The sequence below is a fragment of the Maylandia zebra genome, linkage group LG17 (genome assembly GCF_041146795.1).
Source record: "Maylandia zebra isolate NMK-2024a linkage group LG17, Mzebra_GT3a, whole genome shotgun sequence".
NCBI classification, from domain to species: Eukaryota; Metazoa; Chordata; class Actinopteri; order Cichliformes; family Cichlidae; genus Maylandia; species Maylandia zebra.
The window spans coordinates 35,536,244-35,559,348 of record NC_135183.1 but is presented as its reverse complement, the minus strand read 5'-3'; the positions used below and the strand labels follow the sequence as shown (position 1 = coordinate 35,559,348).

The 23,105-nt window shown below is 39.6% G+C and overlaps 1 protein-coding gene across 2 annotated transcripts in view; it reads left to right on the top strand.

Annotated features, from left to right (window-relative positions):
• tbc1d22a (TBC1 domain family, member 22a) overlaps positions 1-23,105 on the top strand; it is a 164,051-nt gene that overhangs the window by 121,694 nt on the left and 19,252 nt on the right. For both annotated transcript variants that reach the window (XM_004553937.4, XM_004553936.4), the window contains exons 12-13: positions 241-368; positions 15,037-15,132. In XM_004553937.4, the coding sequence (XP_004553994.1) occupies positions 241-368; positions 15,037-15,132 (224 nt within the window). The remainder of the gene's footprint in view (positions 1-240; positions 369-15,036; positions 15,133-23,105) is intronic.

Here is a 23,105-nt window from a genome sequence, read left to right as displayed (position 1 = left end):
TCTCTGTTATGAGGGAAAGGCTGTGCGTGTGATAGTGACTGCAGCAGTAATTAACAGAGAAGGGAGTTCTGAAGGAATCTGTCTAGCTACATACTTGTTACTGTCACCTTTACCATAGATAGAGTATTTTTTTTCTTTGCCGCTCCATGCAGGATCTCTGCTGTTTTGCTTTTGTCTTTACACAGAAAACTGATGGAAAAAGTTTAAATATATATTTTTTTATTATTATTATTTTGTCAGAATCTGTGCACCGCCACATGCAGCAGTACGAGGTGGAGTACCTGCAGTTTGCCTTTCGCTGGATGAACAACCTCCTGATGAGAGAGTTGCCATTACGATGCACAATCAGACTGTGGGACACCTACCAGGTACAACAAAGTTATTGTTATTCTGCTTTCTTTTTGTTTTCACTTTATTTGTATGTGTTTGGTTTGCAAGATTTCAAAAACTTGATAATCTCTTACTGTTTTGATATCAATTACATCTCAGCCAGAGCACTATGATGCACCATTATATCGACGTTCTTCTGTTAACATTACAGATGTGGTGTTCTTGATTATACAGGGCTGGTTGTACAGCTTTACTTTGCTGCTTGGGCCCACCGCACAGTCTTGCTAGTAAAAGTTTACACTTCAGTTTGACAGAGGGGTGTTATTTGTTCATGACATAGAAATGTTTAAAAGTGGGAATAATAAACATTCCTGAAGCATCTGGCAAAGAAATCTCCATGTGTGAGACAAAAGTTTTACCTGAGTTAACTTATGGCTCAATTTTTATTTATGCATGAGTGCCACAGTTAAAGCTTGACGTCAGACTGTGAGAGACAATCTTAATCTCCTTCAAACAAATCTTGACTTTTTTTTTTTTGTGACATTTACACTGAGCTTATAAGCCAGCTTGTAGAGTCAGAGACAGATTTTTAACCTTGATCGGAATGGTTGAAAACCCCCATAATGCTTGCTTATATGTGTATGTACATCTATATGTATTTCTAATCCACAGATGTAAAATAGCACAATGCACATTTATTAAACAAAGGCCTTAAAAAATCTAAAATTGGCTTAAATTTACATAAGATTTGTAAAATTTTCACAATCACCAGACTATTGTTACTATATATTATATTGCAGGAGTTATGTGTGATCTCAATATTATAGCCATAATGTTTTTGCATCCACAGTATAATTTAGAAGGCTGTAGAAGGAGAGCAGCCAGTAACAGTTAACCTCGACCCCACATACAGCGATTAAGGATTCAGCATATTGAATATAACTGTTCAGATATTTGATATAAAAGAAGGGAAAAAACAATGTTTGTTTGTTTGGTTTTTAAGTTGTAACATTTGCTTCTTTATAGATTGCACTACTGTTTTTAGGTTTTTATATGTGAAAAAAATATTAAACCTACATTAGCTAATTTATTAGTAGGTGTGGGTATGTATTTGGGTTGGGGGGACTTCCCAACATTTATACCTAGCATGGGATCAAATTAAGAGGCTTGCAGTGCACGGATGGAAACTCCAAAGATCTTAAAGAAGAGAAAGGCTTTACTAGTCGGCCTTCAGTCGTTAGTCTGTGAAAACGGAAAGATGCAAGATCAACCTCGAGAAAAACGATTATGAAATGTTTAAAAAGCAAACTGCACTTTAAGTCTAATAATCTTTCTACATTATATAAATACATGTAGAAAATGTTCTTAAACCCAAATAAATATGTACATTTGACCTTTACTATTATTATAACTGGTACCAGTTTACTTGCATGGGCATAACACATTTTTTTTTTACCATTGCCATTTAGATACTGAATTTAATTTAAAATATAATTTTTAAGTCTTAAAATTAAATTGAACATCTTCATACCCGTAGACTCCCTGAGAGAGTGTAATACTTGTTAGGTTACATGAGAAGTGTCGAAGGAAAAGGAATGAAAACCAAGTTTGAAATAAACTTCTCCCAGTGATGGCTCTGTGCCAGGCCTTTGCAAAAACACGTATAAGCATCTTTGTTGCTGTCGTCTTGCAGTCACAGTTGTTATTCCTGCTGCCTGTTCTCAGCGTCTTCACCGTGACTCAGAGTTTCTGTCCTCTTCTTTTCCTTACGTATTGTTCTTATCTTCCGTTACAGCTGAAAATGCTGATGTTTCTCGTCACATAACCTTTAGCTCGTGTCATTTGTGTTTGCGTCACTGAAAAAGAGACTGCAAGTCTTGCGAGTCTAAATCAGACATTTTTCATAAATCTGAAGTATTTTGCTGTGTGAAATGTAGAATGTAGTAAAGTGAATGAAGGGAATGTGAAGGAGTAAAGTCTGCAGAAAGATTCAGATTGACTGCAGTAAAAATAGACGCGTACAAGAACAGAATTATTAGGGAACTAAAACAGAAAAGTTAAACATGGGCATGTTGCAGCTGAAGTACATAGTTCACTGCCAACAAGCCATAGCTAGTAGTAAACAAATATGGTCAAAATCTGTATGAGCTCTGGCTTTGGGGAGTATAACATAGATCGCAGCTGGCACACAAAAGGGACATGGCAGAAGCATGTTTGTGCTGTGCTTGAATTAAAACACCTTCAGGGTATTTGAGGTCCACAGTGAATCAGATTTGTCCTTTCCATAAAAAAAGTCTGTGTTGTTGTTTATCCAATCTTCTCCCATGAATGTCGAGTTATATATTTTAATTAATCACTCACAGTTTACTGTGTGAAAGAGGAATTGTGATAGAAGTAATAGCTAATGAGTCCAAATTGTAACGTAGTAGAGAAACACAATAAGCTACAAGTAATCCAAGGAAGGGGCAAACCGGGGGAGCTACAGATTAACAAAGGAAAGGGAGCGATATTTCTATACATGCACATTATAAGGATAAGGATTAGTGGATACATGTGGGAATGTGACAAAGTCTAAACAGTAAAGTAAAGCAAGTCACAACTACCAAAGTAAAACAGCAAATAGCCCACCCCTCCATAAACAGTAACTGGAACCTAAATATAACAAGAACGAAAGATTCAAGTTACTAGAATCTAAAGAAAATACAACCTCGACCTAACAATAATCAAACATTATGTGTGTAGAATCAGAACAAAATCAAACCAAACAAATTTCATAACAATAAATAAGAACCCAGAACGCTGCAAAAGCCAAAGTGTTGTACCGTTATAGAAATGGTAACATCAACAAAACATGTGAAGTCAGAAAAGAGATTGTGAAGTGTAGAAGTTCAATATATAAATAAATATAGATGGGAAATTATTAAATGGACAACTCCCAAATCCAAATCCAGTAACAGGTGTTCTTCAAACATTTGTCATGTCATTAGGTGAAAAGAATAACTGCAATTTGGCAGTATTCCTCATATGGAAAAAAGCAGCATTTCAATACAACGCTGACATGTTGCATTTTAGCACTGAATCCAAAATAAATCCCTGATTCTTAGCACTGTCATGAAGGGTTAATGTCATTGGGCTTAAACATCTCACTATACTCACTGGTCTGGTCGGGAACCCAAACCAATCACTATTTGTATTTAACTGAAGAATGTTTTTGGAAATTCAGTATTTCAGATTTCTTGAGGGACCTGAAAATTATCTTCATAGAGAGGTATGTTTGTGTGTTGTCCACATAGAAGTGGAAGGCAACATTATGCTTGCGGGGAAATGGAACCTACAGGGAACAATGGAACTGCCCAGTGCAGCGAACGATATCAAAGACTCCAGTCTCAGCCTGTCAATAGGGAAGCAAGAGGTAGGAAAGGTGGGGGCCGGGAGGTTAGCAGCAATCAAATTTCAAAATAAGGTTGCTCATCATTAAAGCGATTGCGGATGGTAGTGTCTTCTCATGAAACTAAATAAATAAAAATACAACATGCTGAAATGAGCCACAGAATATACTTGAACATAAAATCTTGGTGGAATCTGTGTGTAGGAAATGCTGTCTGTGCTATGCTCTGGGCTATTCTAATTAACTATTTGAAAAATAACAAACTAAAGACCATCTTTTTCGAGATATAGGAGCAGACCCAGCTCTACTATATCAAGGTCTGTATTATATAATGTCTGCATGGTGTCCATAGTAACAAGCTGTTCCTTTTTATCTTTTTATCATGTATCTCTAGTTAAGAGCTGACTGTTTTGGAGAACAGAAAATACTGTTGTCTTCTCTCTATAATCCACTCAGAGAATCATAAACTACGTGTGTCCCACAGAAACATTGCCCTGGCATTTAGTCATAACTCATGTCTCATGTCCTGAATGCTGTTTACACAGTGATGTCACAATAGTGACTACGCTGATAGTTAGCACCGCAGGGCAGCCTCAGTTTAGGTTTTGATATTCTTTGTTACAAATTATCTGTCGCACATACCAAATGGAAGACGATGCTTCCACAAGCCTTACATAACATTTAAAACTCTATGAAAACTTAAATCTATGAGTTAAGTTGCCTCTGCAGTGTTTGTTTAGTAGCCATACAGTACTATGCAGAAGTTTAGCCAAATGAAAGCACTCAGTTGCTTTAGCAGTCCCTTTAACCTTTAATCAAATATCAATGAAGTAGATGTATAACTGTATTTCATATAATTACTTTTCCTACACTACATACAGTCATAGTGTACCACTACAAGTTTGATCTGATATTCAAGAGTGTTGGTGGCAGCTATTGTGGACCTGAGCATCGAGCCTAAAGCTGGGGCTAGGACTGGGCTCCAGAGGTCTGGTAATGTCACTTGTTTCAAACTTGACAGTTTGGGAAGTGTTGTAGTCTTCACCAAAACCCAGAGTCAGTTCAGATGGTGTGAGCGTCTGACACGGCTGGCTCTTGGTCACTTCACTGTAGAGGTGGGAGACCCTTGTTTTTCCCTGAAAGAAGCTGGAGGATGTACTTGCAGCTGAGGAGAAGGGTGTGCAGGCCACTTTGCTTAGACTGCTGTTGCAGCACTGAACCATAGAGAACAGGCAGGATTCATTATAGCTTGAGTTTAAAAAACAAAACAAAAACAGCACAAAACCAGGAAGTTTAGTGAGACATTATGTAGTGCAACTAGAACCCCTAAAAACAAAACAAAAATTATATTTTTAGTTTATACCTCAGACAGTTAGCAAAAACACACTATAATAGTTCAACCTGAAATCTTCATCGAGGTCTGGCATACACATCGGAATTAAATATCAGCTGTATAGCAGTCTACCAACACCTGTGGCAGACTATACAACGGTGTTAAAATAAAGGCAAAACCCACATGCAGCATAGAAAAATACATAATTTTTGCGAAATAGAAGATTGAAATATATAAACTCTGAAGTGACCCTCTGACCTTGAAACAAAAGAGGACTACAAAGAGCCCTGTAAAAGAATAAGAATCCCTCCCCATTGAGTCAATAGCTTGTAGAACCACCTTTAACAGAAATGACTTGAATTGTTTTCTTGTGGAGGGATTTTGACTCCCTCTTTACAACATTGCTTTAGTTCGTTGTTGTTTTTCCCGGCATTTGTCTGTACACAACTCTCTTAAAGTCCTGCCACAGCATTTCACTCAGGTTGTGGTCTGGACTTCGACTCAACCATTGCAACACTTTGATTCTTTGCTTTTTCAGTCATTCTGTTGTAGATTTGCTGCTGTTCTTGGGATCATTGTCCTGTTGCATGACCCCATTTCAGCCAAGCTGTCGGCAGTTGGCCTCACATTTGACTTCTTGAATATTTTGGTGTACATGGTTAACTCCCTGAGGGGAAGGTGCCCAGGTCCTGTGGCAGCACAAAAATGTTTGTGATGATATTCTGTGTTTGGTTTTTGCCAATCATGGAACTGTGCATTATGGTCATCTGCACTTTGGTTTTGACTGCCCAAAGGACATCATTCCACAAGTCTGATTGTCTGATTGACGAGTCTGCATGGCTAAGGCGTCTAGCAGATTCACTCCAAGGAATCTGTTGATGTCAGGGTTAGGGTCTATTAAGATTGCGGTATTTTGTTAACACACACCTAAAAGTTCCAGACCAGCAAACTACCAAATCTTCTGCTTTTCTAGAGGTGCTCACCAGTGATGATTCTATTTATGTGTTCATTTGATGAGCAGTATCTGGCTTCGACTTACCCTATTAATTCTTATGAAAACAATGAGAATGTACTTTGTGTTTCGCAAGAATGCATAGACTGTAGCTCAGGAGGTAGAGCAGGTCATCTGCTGATTGGAAAGTTGGTGGTTCGATCCCGGGCTTCCTCTCGTCTGCATCCCAAGTATCCTTGGGCAAGTTGCTCAGCGATGCATCCATCAGTAAGCACTTAAAAGCATAGAAGATGATGAATGGGTGAATCTAGCATGTTGTATAGAGCGCTTTGTGTACTCCGGGAGAGTAGAAAAATGCTATTTAAGTCCATTTACCATAGAGTGCTATGAAATATTTCTTTTTCATATGACTGCATGTGTTTGGTCCACCTCAAGTCGAGCAGTGAATGATTAAACAGTGTTGTTGCTTTGTCGTGACTTGACAGCAACGCTGGTACACATTGTACTTGTAATGCATCCTCTAAATATTTGATGTTTTACAATGTCGTTTGGACGGCACCCTCGACACACACCTTTTGATGCAGCACACAAACTCACATTCACCTCGTCTTGGCAGGCTCGGTCACAGTCCCTCACCTCCAGTCCTGACCTGGTAGGGGAATTAGGCCATTTCCACTCATGAAACTTTCAGAGGAGCTGACAGCAAAGCACAGAGCTCTTCTTATCTGTTCTACTCTGCTAGTCTCTGTTGTCCTTTTTAAAACTTTTTCATCGCATTGCTTTTCTTTCACGCGCCCCTTATGCCCTTTCTTCTTGTCATCTCTCTTCTCATCTCCCAGTTTACTCTTCTATCCCCTTCCCTCCTCTTGCTCTTCTCCATCACACTTGCCCTCAAACTATTTTTCGGTGTGTTTACCTTTGCATGTAGTTTTGACCTTTTCCTGTTTGCCTAACAGACAGCTGATGGTTTAGTGGTTGTATAATCCCCTTTACAGCACAACCACATGCATTATTTAGTAATGTCTAGAAGATTGTTTTGTAAAAAGGCTCCTTAATTCATGTTCTTGACTTATAACGAAAAAACTAGTGTGTTTGGGTTTCTCCCAAATGCTGATATTAAACAGAAAGACCGTACCCTTTGCCACTGAGCCTCAGTATATGTGTGTATGCGCGCCTGTGCGAGTGTCTTCCAGGGGAGATTTTAACCTGAGTGTTGTAATGTCTCTGTTGTAGTCTTCTCTCTGCGGTGTGGCCATCTGTTCAGTAGTGTGATCCAACACAACACAGCGCTTCCTCTTTCTTTCTCTGCGTCTCGTGTCATCTCTCTGTCTGCAGACTCTTCTCAACATTCGTTTGTTCTCTTCTCTTCTTTTTTTTTTTGTCTATTTTGCCCTCAGTCTGCTTTTCCTCTTTTTCTCTCCGAGACTTGTTTTTCCCCCTCATTTGTCTCTATTGATCTTTGAAAGAGGGAGAAAGGCACAAACCAAGAGAAGGACACAAGATATAGAGCGAAACACGCTCACATGCACAGACTGCTCTTCCCTTGGCCGAAAAACGGGCAAGCAGACAGACAGACAGGGACCAAATTATCCCTGTTGCGTGGAGCATGAAATTAGCAAGTAGCTCAGTGTGGCAGCATTAGCATGGCTGTTAAAGGGATACCATGACATTTTGGGTTTCTGAAACATGGTGCTTTTTCCATATGAATGGTTGAATTTACCAAGCAGGAAGCTGTTTACCTTTGTTTAAAACCACTGGGTAAGATCTAACCAATTGTATGGATTGCTAGTGGAAATAAATGTGGTAATTTACTGCAACATAGGTCAGAACATTAGCTTAGATTAAGGTTAAAAGCACAGAGCAAATTAGTCAAATGCACACAGGAGTAGTCGGCTTCTTCACAGACGTTGAATTATTTTTGCTTTGATCTCCTTATTAATACAGCTTTTACATTCATTAGCGGTTGAAGGAACTAAGTAGCCGACTATTATTGAAGTAGTGAGACACAGTTTTTAATCTTGTGCTGCTTTATAGTTTCACTTCACTACATTTCATGGAAAGTTTATTCATTTTGTAATACATCAGTTACACACACTGACATAATGTTTGTTTTTAAATAGTTTCTTCTTCTTCTTCTTCTTCTTCTTCTTCTTCTTTTTTTTTTTTTTTTTTTTTTTTTTTTTTTACATTGCCATGTTATGTCAGACAAACATAAACAAAAAATGGATGGCTGTCTCATTTCAGTCCTTCCATTTGTCAATGCCAGCCAATCAGAAGAAAATTAGCTTAAGAGGTGAAGAGCTGAAACTGTATCATTATCTTAACTTGTAATTTTCTTGTTTTAGCATTTCCCTGTAAAGCAATTTGTTTTTTGATTATTTTGAGCTGTGGATCATCCACGGCTACTCTAGTAAAAACTGAAAATACAAATGTGCAGCTGTGAGTGACCTGAATAAGCCACTTTAAGCTTTAAACCGGTGTTTTCCAACCTATGACGCGCGTGATGTTGCATTAAGACACTTTCTCACTCTCTCACAGTCTGTTTCTAAAACCTAAAAGAGAATTATGGATTTCACTGCAGGGCAACCTGCACGTGGCGAATAAAGCCTTGATTGATAAGACTTGCTGAACTAATTAGCTGTTAGCAGTTTTATCAATCATGTATTTGTTAACTACTTCATACTTCTTTTTTTTTTTAGTTCAAACGACATTTTTCAAATAAAGCGATGCTTTTGTAGTTATATTTTTACATGGTTGTATCTGAAGTAAAGAATTGGAATTTCTTCTACCAACTTTTCCAAAGTTTTCTCTTTGTGGATGTAAATAAAAGCTGCCACTTAAGTAAGGGGGACAATCCCTGAGGAAGTGTCCCTACTCGCTTTGGCTGCCTTCCTGCGTCCTCTCCATAGCCGTTGTTGGCCCTGCGATCACTCCAAACAATCAGATGGGCCTCTGTAGACAGGACCCTGGTCACTGTGTTTTCTCTCTGCCATGTTCTCACTGTCGTGAGTAGAAATATTTCTCTCATTTTTAAAAAAAAGTTTTGTTCTCCCTCACCCCATCTTGACATCGAAGCAGCATTTTAAGTGTCACACTGGTAGCATTTACCACAAACTTCAATGTATGGTTTCCCCACACATTATCACCTATGTTCTCTAAAACCTAACCATGCATTATTGGCACTCATGCTAGCTTTGAATGCAATTATTTTCTTTTAAAGTCAGCCTGCTCACAAACACAGAATGAGAGTGAACAGAAGCAGCAGGGTTCCAAAATGAATAAAATCCATGGCAAAGTGGGAATTCAGATTTTATCATTTTTGCCTCCTTTTCCCCTTTTGATTAGCTCTGGTGCTTTGTAATTTTAAATGTTGCCTAGAGCAGGGCAACGCATTAGAGCAGCATGCACAAAAACACTACGCTGAACTTGACTGGAATTATATTCAAAGCTGTTTGCCTGAAAAACTCTGCAAACCTTCTCACTTTCTCTTTAAAAGGATTGCATCATGAGTTGACATTTGTCGTCAGTTTTTATTTTTTATTTTTTGTGAGATCCCACGTCCCAATTTACAATTCAAAATATCCCTGTCTTGATATCCGGTGTTTAAATTCATCGTGCACAACATCAAATCCAGCTACGAGTGCGCAATTCCACACAGGAATACTTGTACAGCTTGTAGCAGTTAATGCCAACTTTTGCCAATCACTAATGTTGCGATGTTCCTACACAAAGGATAGGAAGGGAGCTTGATCATATTCAGTCTGTGTAATTGTTACATCACTTTGAATCTGCTCCATTACCGTCTTCCATCATCATCGCCTTTTCACCTTGTCTAGAGACTACTACAGAGTATCGAGTTTGTCCCACGTCAGGCCGGTTTGTCTTGGAGCAATGAGACTAGTCAGACAGCCAGCGCAGCAGTTTAGAGAAGCTATGACATTGCGCTACTCCTCACTCTGCATTCCTCATTCCCTCTCTTTTCTCCTCCGTTCACCCTTAGCCTCCTACCCTTTATGTCTCTGGTGACCCCCCCTCCCTTTTACTCCTCCTGTTCTCCCAATCGACTGCACTCAGCATACCCCTATCACCCCGAGTCCTTCGCCCCCCTGTTTTCTCCGTACTTTGATCAGCGGCGCTTGTCAGTCAGAGTCTCGCGTGTCTCAGCCAATATGGCTGCCCTGACACGAGGAGGGTGGAGGACCAGGCATAACAATGGAGGAGGAGAAGAGGTAGAGACAAGTTTGACGGAGTCACCTTGACTCCTACGACAAACTTTGTTTTGCAAATCATAATGACGAGTAAGCCTTGAGCACCAGCGGCAGCAGATAACATAGCTGTGGATGGGGCAGCAAGAAAGAGCAGTGTGCTGATGAAATAAACGGATGGTGGTAAAGGACCATTTACAAAATACCATTTTATTTATATTTATATTTGAGTTACCAGAGTCTATACAACTAAAAACTAAACCAATATAAAATAATTAAGACATTTCTCTGTATTCAGAACTGATTTAGATGAATTGATGCTATTATGTCTGTGCCTCAACTGGAACTAGAACCAGGAACTCTTGTCATTAAAATTAAGATCAGTTGTTTAGATGGGTGGAACTTGTATTATGACATATCCTGGCTCTGCCTCATACTCTGGCTAACCCACAAGCTCTTTAAGGGGCTACATCTATTTTTAATTTAGCTGAACTCTTTCTCTCACCCCAACCGGTCGCAGCAGATGGCCCCGCCCCTCCCTGAGCCTGGTTCTGCCGGAGGTTTCTTCCTGTTAAAAGGGAGTTTTTCCTTCCCACTGTCGCCAAAGTGCTTGCTCATAGGGGGTCATATGATTGTTGGGTTTTTTCTCTGTATGTATTATTGTGCGGTCTACCTTACAATATAAAGCGCCTTGAGGCGACTGCTGTTGTGATTTGGTGCTGAATAAATAAAATTGAATTGAATCAGTCATTTAACCGGAATATGTGTAACATAGTAGCTCATTCGGCTCCTGGTCCGTCATAATTTACAGGTTCGTAATGTGTGAAGTGAGGTTTTTACAGTGAATATATCTTTGTATCTGTCCTCTTTTGAAAGCACGGTATGTATATGCGGGGCTAGAAGCTTTCACAACAGCCTGTTCCTACAGGTGGGTGGATCGATCAATACTGTGTTTATAACCCTTAAGTTGAGTATGTAGCCCACTGAATTTTTCAAAAAGAAATTATTTTTTGAAAATAGAAATGAGCAATGTCTGAATGTTTTTGTGTTGACTGTCACATCCATTTTATTTTTAGCCTTTAGCACACATTACATGAGATACATGAATAATATATGAAAAGTCTGTTTTGTTGTGTTAACTAATTGTTGTGGAAAGTAAATTTAGTGGTCATTAGGATGTGTTTAGCTTGCACATTTCATCTTATAAGTCATGACACACCGATCTCCCCCACATAAGCTGCCTTTATAGGTTAAAAGTATCAGTATCGGCAATACTGGCCCTATATTTACTTGGTATTGATCCATACCAAACTATCACACACTCCTACCGGTTATCTTAATGTGTGGAGTTCAGGGGCCATCTGTAAATTGTAGCTATGGACAAAGAACCACAGTTCCTCTCACCCGGAGTTGTGTGAAGCAGAGAAAAGCACTAAATCCTCACCTATCAGAAGCTCCATCAAGCAAATATTTGAAATTTAAATGACTCATATGATGAACCAATTATCAGACTTGACTGTTCATTTTCTGTCAGTCAGCTAATCCACAGATCCTTTCAGAGCTAATAAACTTAAAACAGTTTTAATCATTACATAGAAATGCTTCACAGGGCAGCCTGTCAGTCATGCACAGAACAAATTATGAACAGTTTTAAATCGTATTTATAGCAAACAACTATTAAACATGCACATTTTTTGAATATTGAGCCATTTATACTGTGGCCTGCATTACTTCACAGGAACATCAGAATAATTCTGGCCTACAGATGCAGTGGCATTTAATAATTTCAACTTCTGTGCCTTAAACGCATTAAAGTGAAGAAGAACACGAGTCATATACCACCAATAACTATGCAGTCGGTGGAGGCAATAGATTTCACGTTAATGCTGGATTGCTCGTGGAAATGATAGATGACAAATTTTATATTAACTGTCAAGAAAAATCACTCTCTAAATTATGAAATAGTCTTCACAGTGGGATTACAGAGAAAGAGGGAGAAAAGTGAGTAGCAGACATTTGTTGAATGAGACTGAAGGAGGTGACAGATTGTAAGAATGGAGTGGCGACAGAGAGGGAGTGACGGGGGGCAGAGCGAGAAATAGAGCGGAAGTCAGAGTTTCACGGCCCCGCTGGTGCCCTCAACCATGAACTCTCTCTCACACACACACAAACAAACTCATAGAAGAAAGGAAATTAAAACTTGGTGAGTCTTTGGAGAGTGATAAACATTGTGCTCCCATATGCCACTCATATACTCACTCGTCTCTTTGTGTGTGCGCGCTCGCATGTTTGCTTGCTTGCTTCAGTTGTTTGCTTCGGCTGCAATGCCCGACCAACAAGCCACTCACCTGCCAGTTTACAACTCCCATCACGCCATGCTTCGCTGTTCACAGACACCCCTCTTTTTGTCTCACCACTCCCTGCACTCTCCATTATTCACTTTTTCATTGTTTCTCACGCACACAAACAAACGCGCGTGCACACAGACGCTGTTAATTGCATAATTGTAAAAACTGGTTTAACTAAGTGGGAGGCAAAGCGAGAAGGAAACCGAGCGACAGGATATGTACGCAGAGGCGTGGGGAGAATCAATCTGTCTGCAAAAACCTAACAATGTTGTGGGGGGAAAAAGAAAAAAGACAGAAAGAGAGAGCGAGAAGACAATTTCTGTTTTTTCGAACATCAAATCTCTGTTCGTTTCTGTATATCCATTATTAATCTGTTTGTTCCTTCCTTCTTGGAGGGAAATTCAATTATCACAGAGGAAAGGCAGTTTCTGATAATTCCTGCAGAGTTATGGCTCACTGTTATCCACTGCATAAATGAGCATGGTGATTAAAGATCAGCTCGTACACTTGATTACAGTACCTGGCGAAATATAGAACATGGCACTGTCTGTGTTATTTAAATGCAATAAGTTAACTGACCAGTGGTTCTCCCTGATTGACTGTTTTGTGGGGCGGGTGATCTCCACTGCGCTGACCTCTGAACCACTCTCTGTACTGTGTATGAGAGAATAATGGACGGTTTGTCAGTAAATGCACTTCCTCTTCTGCCTTTGAAATGAAGTTAGGGTCTGAAACTCGTGTGCTGCTGAGTTATAGCCGCTGTTATACGGTCGAGGAAGCACTGCTGATGATACATTGCTGAGTTATTGGAACGTACAGTGCCGTATGTACAGCCTTTGGCATTTTACTAATCCACCTGTGCCAAAGAGACTGCAAAGTTTAATATCAAATTATAGGACGTGTGTGTTTCATGATTTTGAGCACCGCAGTGCTCCATTTGTTTTTTGTTTTTTTTTCTAATACCACGCACTATTAAAGTGGACACATCAAGGCGCACACTTGCAGAATATTCATTAATTTATGGGATTATTAGGAGTGTTTTTCTTGCTCTAGTCTTGCCTTCCCTGTGCGCTGACCACTCATGTTCCCACATTTCTGAGCCAGGAAAAGCCTGCTAGTGAACATAGAAATTCATGGGTGCAATTCCATACTTAAATTGCATTGGTTAATCAGGCTTGTCAATAAACTTGTCAGTTTGTTATCCTGTTTATGTAGTGGTCACTTGGTAGCAAAATGTCCTGTTTTGATCTCTATTTCAGTTCTGAGAAGTTGAATTGAAACAGGAAAACAGGAAGGGCTTTGCAAGACTCAGCTAGGAGATTTTATTTTCCTGAATTTCTGACAAGTTACAAAAAAAATAAAAAATGGAGAGAAAAATTTCACGTATTGCTGTCAATCTCAAGAACAGGGAAAAAAGCAATGCTACAAAATATGATTAAAAGTGTCTGTCCAGGGGAGATAAGGTTACAGAGCCCTGCATACAGACTGCCTCTCGCTCACTCAGTCACTCCTATACTGTTTACATCTCTCTCTTTTCTCTGCACTTTTGGTTGCCTTTTCTTGCCGTCAGACTGAAGCTGGGTCCTCTTACACAGCTCCTGTCTTCCTGCCTTTGGTTGATTTTTGACTTCCAGATTCATGCAAATGTTTGGTTGTCACTCCAAGCTATTTATACAGGAGTTTTTATTTCTTCCCCAACTGTTGTCACAAATAAGCCTTGCCCCGAGCTTTATTTGAGACTCAGTCTGGCTGTCTTTAATACCGGCACATTTGTTTGGAACAGCAAAATTTTAGGTGTCCAGTTAAACCTTGATGTTCCCTAAAATAACACATGTTGTAACCTAACTTGTCAAAATGCCTCCAGAAAAGTCCTCATACCAGGATGTACTTTGAATATTGTGTTCCTTCTCTAAGGGACCGTATACTCCTAAGTCACTTGCATTCAAAAGGCCTTGGTAATTATCCCCTCTGTGATGGTGCTCTGGAGAAAAATGAATAGAACAGGGAACATCTTATCCTTTGTCTTACTCCCTTTTTAATTCCCTCTGCTCATTGCAGAGTTATAAAAAAAAAAGTAAGCCACCATACATAACGAGCAGCTGAAATAAAAAGCTGTGCAGAGGAAAAGGGGATTTGTATCTTTCTTTCTCGCCCTGCAAATGTAAATTTCTGGATTTTGACAGGAAAAGAATGTTTTATATTCTCCAATTTTTTTCTATTTTTTCCCCTCTGTCTCCTTTTTCGTATGCGTGGCTAAATACATCATGCAAAACTGCTTCCAAATCTTCCCTAAAATGAAATTGTGATGAAAGACTGGAGTGTTTGAGCTTCTCAGAGATGCTTTGCTCGCACTCTTGAGCTTCCGTTTGAACAATATAACATATCTGAGATGGAGGTGTTGTTTGTTTTCATGCTGCAAAATGTTAAACTTGTGCTAAATCAACATCATATGTTTTTTTTTTTTTTATCTCGCTCACCAGGCTGAACCAGAGGGCTTCTCCCATTTTCACCTGTATGTGTGTGCGGCCTTCCTGGTGAGGTGGAGGAAAGAGATCCTGGAGGAGAGGGATTTTCAGGTAACGGACACAGACACAGAAGGCGATGGTGTTGATATTGACATTTGTTTACATAATATGAATATTTATAAATGCCATACTTTGGTTATAGGGGTTGGGGTGGATGTAAAATTGTGTTTCTATGAGAAAACTTGTTTTTAAATCATAGACCGTCCACAGTAGTGCATATACAGCACTGTGCAAATTTCTTTTGGTTGCCTTGGAACAATAGAAATGGATATTTATGAAAACGTGCAAGCATATGTGGAAATATAACAATGTGAATTTCAGATACTGTTCATCGTGTGATTCGATCCATTTTAGCTGCTACTTCTTTTGTTTTCTGAGCCTTTGGTGGCTCAGAAGTTGCTTTTTGCAGATGATGTGGTTCTGTAGGCTTTATCAGATGGTGGGCTCGAGCTTGCCCTGGAGCAGTCCTCCAAGTTTGACACCATGGTCCACAACTGGAAAAGTTGGGAGTTCCCACTGCAAGTCATGGGCAAATTACTGCCCCAGATGTCTTGGGAGCTTGGAGAGGGCAGTGGGAGATTGACAGATGAATTGCGGCGATGGCTCCAGTGATGTAGACACTGGACCTGTTTGTCGTGGTGACAAGAGAATTGAGTATTAAAGCAAAGCTGTTCATTTACTGGTCAATAGTGAGCGAAAGGACGAAATTGCAGATATGAGAGGTGTGAAAGAGCTTTCTCTAAAGCAGTGGTTCTCAGGCTTTTTACATCTTCCCCCACAAAGCAGGAAGAAATATTTTCAGGCCCCACCTAAACAAAACAATGACAGAAAAGCCTAGCTGCAACTTTATTTAGATAATAAACTCATTCACAATAATGCCTTTGGTAATCTTTTTTTAAACAAACAACTTTCATTTCAAACAACTATTTGTAACTTTTGTAACTAGACTGCTTCATTAGTCTGCACCACTTCTTCAAAAAAGCATCAAGTTAAACAGAATGTGAATATTGCCAAACATGGAAAAATAAAGTTCAGTCTTAGTCTTACAAAAAAGAAACCCAGAAACATGTGAACAGAGATAATACATATATATATCATTTAGTGAGAATGTAATACTGTTCACCCTTAGTGACTGCAGTGAGCCTGTTTTTGACTGCACAGCTGTGGTGGGGCGTGGTCTGCTGCGGGGAAGGCGGACGCACCTGAACGGCACCCCCAATCACTCAAAGTAGATTTGCTATTCCTCCACATCGAAAGGAGCTGGTTGAGGTGGTTTCAACATCTTCTGGGCACGTCCTGGGCAAGATGTTCTGGGAATGTCCTACTGGGAAGAGACCAGGACATACCAGAGAGATTATATCTCTCGGCTGGCTGGGAAACTCCTTGGTGTTCTCCTGGGTGAGCTCAAGGAGGTGGCTAAAGTGAGGGAGGTCTTGGTTTATATGCTTAGGCTGCTGCTACCACGGAGCGGTTAAAAATGGATGGATTGGACTTCTTCTTTAATCTTCCACTTGTCCACTTTCCTCAGATTTTTTTTATCCACACACTGCACACCATGTTGAGGTGCCTCAAGTGTTTTGGGAGTCACCTTGCCAGTGCAAAATAACTTTATCATTCCTGTTAGACTGTGTTAACAGAAACTGGAACAAATTATGGTTTTGTTAGACAGGCTGCTTGTTACAAAGCACCTAAAGACACATTTTAAAACAGGCTTTTTGCTAAATGTACTATTATATGTGTTTGAATGATTCATAGGTTAGTGTTAACCAAGTTCAATAAAACAAAAACAATAAAATCAAAATGGTCAGATACAAGGACTGGTCTGAAAATGAGTGGTGGAAAGTAGCCAGAACACCTGGAGAACTTCTGCTCAGGAGCACTTTTTAAAAAAGTAATAATAAATTCAGACTCCTTGGAAGCAAAATATTTAAAAAAGTGATGGGTGGCTCAAGACTTCTGCACAGATCGGTGAATTAACTAGGGTAATTGTTGTCGCTTGTGTCTATATGGGGGAATAAAAAAAAGATCTTAAAAAATAAAATTCCCAGCTGCTTAGTCCCAGCAGGGGATTAGTTTAGGCTTGGAATAATTCTGCAGCAACTGTGTGGTAATGATGGCAGAAAAATCGAAACCCTTTCGGCAGCAGAGAGAGCGATTTGCACTCTGAGCACCAAAATACTTCAGATTTTGGTCAGTAGACGGCAAAACTGCGGAACCTTAACTGTGCCGACTGAAGTGTTATTGAATAAACCTTTTGAAGTAACTAACAGGAGACTCTTCACACACAGCACGTCCCAGAGATAATTGTTGTTCCATAGTTTTCGAGGCAGAACTTGCTCAGTGTGTTGAATTTCCACTTGAGATTTTACAAGTTGTGATACTTGAGAGGTTCAAACCTGTGTGGGCTGTCCGAACACTACAGATGTACACAGGAAGTTACACACGGTGCTGCTTTTTCTGTCCAGTTGGTGATGCTGGTGGTGATTTACTCTATGCAGATGAATCTGTCGGTTGTGCGAAAGCAATATTAAAACAGTCTGCCAGACTGCGGAGTTGTTCATGGCCTACATTACCTCCCTGGTCATTAACTGCGAGGTTCAAAAGTCGTTGTGAGTGCATTAGTAGATGACAGTAGACAGCTGCCAGAAGGTGACTTTGGTTGCCAGCTCACTGGGGGGACTTGCCTTCTTAACGGTAGCAACACATTCTAGCATCGTCACATATAAACCTCATCTCTGCTCGTTGGCAGCTCTCTCTGATTCTCTGTCTTGTTGTATTCTTCTAACTTATCCGTTTGGGTTTTTCTCAGTGCTCTGTTCTCTATTTTTCTTCTTTTTAACATTTCCCTCTACTTTCTCTGCTCCTTTCTTATCTTATCTCTGACCTTTCTCTCTTGTTTATTGTTGATGTCTTGTAGTCCTCTGAGTCCTCTCACTTCTGTGTTCACAAGTCAGAAATATAAAAAACATCATAAGGAGGAGGATGAGACTGAGAAGTAATCTTACGTGATACTTGAGATAACATTGACATGGAGGATATAAGATGCTCACAAGCTGCTTTGACTGTCCAGACAGCTGAGCAGATCTGCTTTGCTAAACACAAGTGTTAGGATTGGACAGATGGACACTTTGTAATGCTTGTGCCTGCATAAGTGTCGTCGCTAGGTGTGAGTTTCTCTTCTAACCACTATGTGAAGCTCAAAAATACACACTCTTTTAAGCTTGCACAGTGTTTACATTATAACTTTTTGTCTTAAATGTGCTTTAAGTGCATGTGTGTGTATTTGATTTGATTTTGTATTGTACATATGAATGCATGCACAGACACATATTTACACTTCCAACTTTAAAGTGTGACTTTCTGACTGGTTTTGCATGCGGCCGATGCAGTGGCAAACAAGGGCAAACAGTCTGTTCTCATGAAAAAGACAAAGAAATGTGAGGTTTTGAGGAACGAGAGAATCTTAATGGGAGAGTAAGAACAGATGCAATTTTAGAGCCACGGAGGAGAGAAGTTTTTGCACCGAGACCATAAATACGTTGTTGCACACTTTCCTCTTGTTGTTCCTGAGACAGTTTTATTTAGACCAGTCTTATGGATGATTAATTAAAGCCGAGCCTGCTTTGGTTTGCAGCTTGCAGGCACTTGAGGCTTGAGGCAATAACCACATTTCAGAATGAAGCCAATAAACAAAAGGACTGCAGTATCTGGTTTCCAAAAACACTGAAAGCACAGCTGCCTCTTGGTTGGAAAATATGTAAACTGTGTTATCTATGTTAAAGAGGTATATTTTTACTCGTATTTCTGAATTATGGCTAATCTCATTGGATGACTGATGTAGCACAGCTCAGTACTGAGTGGATATCAGCTGATCAGCTAATAACATAGTTTTTATTTGCTAAAAGAAGTGACTCGTAGTACTTCAGAGGTCCTACACAGGTCCGTTTGACTTCAGAGCCCCTCAGTTGGTTATATAGAATGAAAAGAGTGACAAAAGTACATCTGAAATGAATACAAGCAGCAATCAAATGGCTTTACTTGTGTTCTTGATATTTGACGGTCATGACCTCAAACCATCTTTTCTGTGCCTCCTGTTTCATCACGTAATAAATGTGAAGAAGTCTTCAAAAGTCGCACGAGTTGGTTACAGTTCTGAAAAATGTGCGCTTTAGGTGGAGGCCAGTTGATTAAAGATGGTTCATCCACTCAGTGAGACACTGGAGGCTATCAGAGTCTGAAGATGAGACACTGACTGACTCGTCTGTCCTTTAGTATTCTTCATATCGAGCTTAAATAAACTGGTACTTCTTGTTGGAGTCCAATTCAGATAGAACTTAAGGTGGTTCTAGTTTTTTTTTTTTTAATGGGTTTCTGCAGTTTGAGACTATGCACACACAAAGTCCTTGCTAACCTTTTGTGTCATTAGGGGATTGTTGGGATTGTTGGCATGTTAGCATGACATCCTGTAAGTTATTTAATGGGGGGATCTCCACAGATCTGGCTTGTTTGTCCAGCACATCCCACATTGATTGAACTATATTTTAGATTATATTTTCCTCCTTTTCCTTGATATATTTTGATTTTATAGCTACAGTAGGTACTCAGTCACCCACAGATACACACGAGAAACAACACACATACTCATAAATAGCTACAGCCAAATGTCATCCTGACATTTTCCCCCACCCAGTGCACAACAAATGAGCTCTCATCATCTATTTGTTTATGTCTTCACGGGAAGTTGTTGTCGGTACGTAATGGAACACAGATGTTCTCTGTGTGTTTGTCTGTGTGTATCAGTTTGTTTATGTTACGGACTGGATGCATATTTATTTATATATATATATTTATATATCACGAATATATTGAAATTGTGGATTTGAGTTAAAATTACAGAAAGTTTTACATGAAAATATACAAACCTTTACTTTTGTTTACGGCCTTTGACAGGCATATTGCCTTAAGGGGGGGGGGGGATGGTTTGTTTTCTCTCATTTGCTAATTCAATTTACCAAGTTTTTTGATACAGATTAGTGTCTGTGTGGAAAGATAAGTAAAGATTTCTTCTTCTCTCAGCTTTAGTGGTTTTAATTCCAAGAGATTTCTGCCTCTGATCCGCTGAGCCTTAGAGTTTAAACGTGGACCTGCCAGGTTCTTAAGGGCCTGTTGAACAGACCTTATCTCCACATGCTTTATCCAGCAACCCTCACATCCCTCTCCTCTCAAGCCTGCTTGTCCTTCTCTTCCAATCTTTCTCACAATCTCGGTTAGTCTTTTCTTTCTCTTACTAATTCCTAACTTCTCTGTTTTTTTTTTTGCCACTTTTTATTTCTTTGAGTCTCAGCTTCGTATTTCTCTTTTTCCTGGTCTCTTTATTTCATTCTGGCTTTCATTCTTTCGCCATTTATCTCTCTGGCATTTATTCTTTTTCTCGCTATCGTCTTTTTCTCTCGCTTCATTGAACTTTATCTTTTACAACATAAATAGTAGAAGGATTCTAGTAGGGCTGCGCGATTAATCAAATTTTGTTTTCAGTTTCATTTTTGTCTTCCAGCAATTATGAAAACCAGATATTGGAGACAAAATTGTTCTGTATTCATTTTCACAAAGACGTTTTCCTTTTTATCTTGTGATTCAAATGTGGCGCAGCCCCTTTTGCAGTGTTACACTTTTGCTGCTGCCTAAAAGCCCAAATTATTGTTCAGCTTGAGCAAAAATGGGGCAAAGAGGTTTTCATTTGTAAAATTTGTAAAATGTATCTCAAGGAATTAAATTCTTAAAAAGTTTTTTAAATAAAGCCTGTCGTCTTCAGAGTTTCTTTCCATGTCTGCGAGGAGTCAGTCGGTGCTGGCTTAATACCCTTCTTCCAATTGACACCTCTGGCTCATGGCACCACAGCAATTCCAGTTAGAGATTCATTAAACCAATGAAAACAATAAGTCCACATCTTTACATATCTCTGTCACCACACTGTTCAAACTTTTGAGAACTTGTAATAAGCCCATCTCAGTGCAACAACATGTTTATTTCATGCTTGTCCCAGTGGGGATGTTGTTTGCCTCAGATCAGCATCTCTGGCATTACTCAACTCTCTTTTCCATTCCTATTTAACATTCTTTAAGGGAGACGTCTCCTCCTTATATTGTCTGCTACAACATGCATGCAAACACGTAACACACGCTTGCAGCGGTATAATAAAGGTTTCCAACCAGTTTCAATCAATCTGCTCATTATTACACTGAATTGCTTCTCCAATTTCCCCAGGCCTGGAGGGAAAGTTCACTTGTAGCAGCTAGTTAGAACAGTACAACATTAACAGCTTGTTCAGCTCACAGTTCTAAATTGTTTTGATTGATTTGAGCTTTGTTCAGGTGGAAAACGATATGCTCTTGAAAATCTATGGATAACGTTTTTGTCCTAGATCGAATACTCGAAAAGCCTCAACTTTGTTCTTCTGTTTATTCTGGTGATATACTGAGTTCTCTAATTCTGCCCAGTCACTGCAGTGTAGTCACTAGCTGTGGAAAAAAAACGTGAGCTAATTGACTTTAATGTTAAATGTAGAATGTGAGGAGCAGCGGCGTATGACAAACTGCTGGCGAGTTACATTCTCAGGGTCCTCAGAGGGACCGCGAATGACTGATTCACTTTAATAGTTTTAATTAAAAAAACGCATGCAGAAAGTAATTTAAAAGGATAATTCATGCATTGTTATCAAACATAGTAGGGAGAGTAGCTGTGAATCTCCTCTCTTGGTTGTGGGATTGGATTGGTTAAGCTGCAAAATGAAAAGCAGGAGTATGGCACTCCCTAAGCAATCTGCCTTTCACCGTTCCACCTCAGCTAGCACACTACCGCAAACTGCCGGCCTGGGCTGCATGGATAAGTTGGTGCACGCACATTTCCACGGATTCTTTTTCCCTCTGTCACTCAGAGTCACACGCCCATAGACATGACAACATAAACAAGCACAAAAGCTGTTCTCTCTCACACAATACTATTTCATTCACACATTTGTGAGTCTACTAGCATGCGACCACTTTGAAGCACACACCCACATACTGTACGCACAGTAATGGGCAAGCAGGGGGATATAATGCAGGTATGTGTTTGCACTGCTGTTTATAGGAAAGGCCAGCACAGTCAGCACATTCCCATTAGTCTGTAATGCCTGCAGACGCTAACATTGCCACTGCAGAACTCCTAAGTGACAATAAAAAGCCTCTCCTCTTTTGTTTCTAAGACTTGACTGTGGCCTGCAAGTTTGACTAGTATTCACAAGTCCCTTAAGATTCACATGTAAGAACCATGTAACCGTGCTTTGTTTGTGATATTTTGAAAATGAGCAATGACCACTAGCCATAAATTCAGTTTGATGCTGCTTCTTGTTTGGACTTTAATACCAACTCATATTCACTAATGATGTACTCCTGTTTTTTGTTTCTACTGCATAATGTACACTTGCAGTCAAATGTTTACATGTTCTGGTGATGAACATGAATCTTATGGTCTCGCCTCCAATTAGTTTTTCAGTTAAAATGGTTGCTTTCTGGGGCAAAACTGACTTTTAACTGTTAAATATATTTTTGATGGATTTGAGGTCGAAACTTTGTTAACCTTCCTTGTGTCCAGGTTTACACTGATGATTGGAGATTATGCTAAAGGATTTTGAGATTGTCTGCCAACTTTATTGTTACAAACAATGTTACGCCTTCTCTGGTAGAAAACAAGTACTAGAGAAAGATGACATGCTTAAAAGTTTAATACAGCGTTCTTGGACTTGATTTGCCACATACCTCTGGAAATTGTGTTTAAACATCTGAAGCTTTACCTTTTATTTTTCCAGTCCACCCCCCACCCCCACCTTTTTTCACGTGGTCAGGATTAACCAAGCTTTATCTCCTCTGTAAAATTAAGCCAACACTTGATCACCACAATATAACACAAAGTATGTTCAACTTTAGGGATATCTGTCTCTCCAGTTACGAACCTTAAACCACTGTGAATCCAGTTCACCTGCTTTG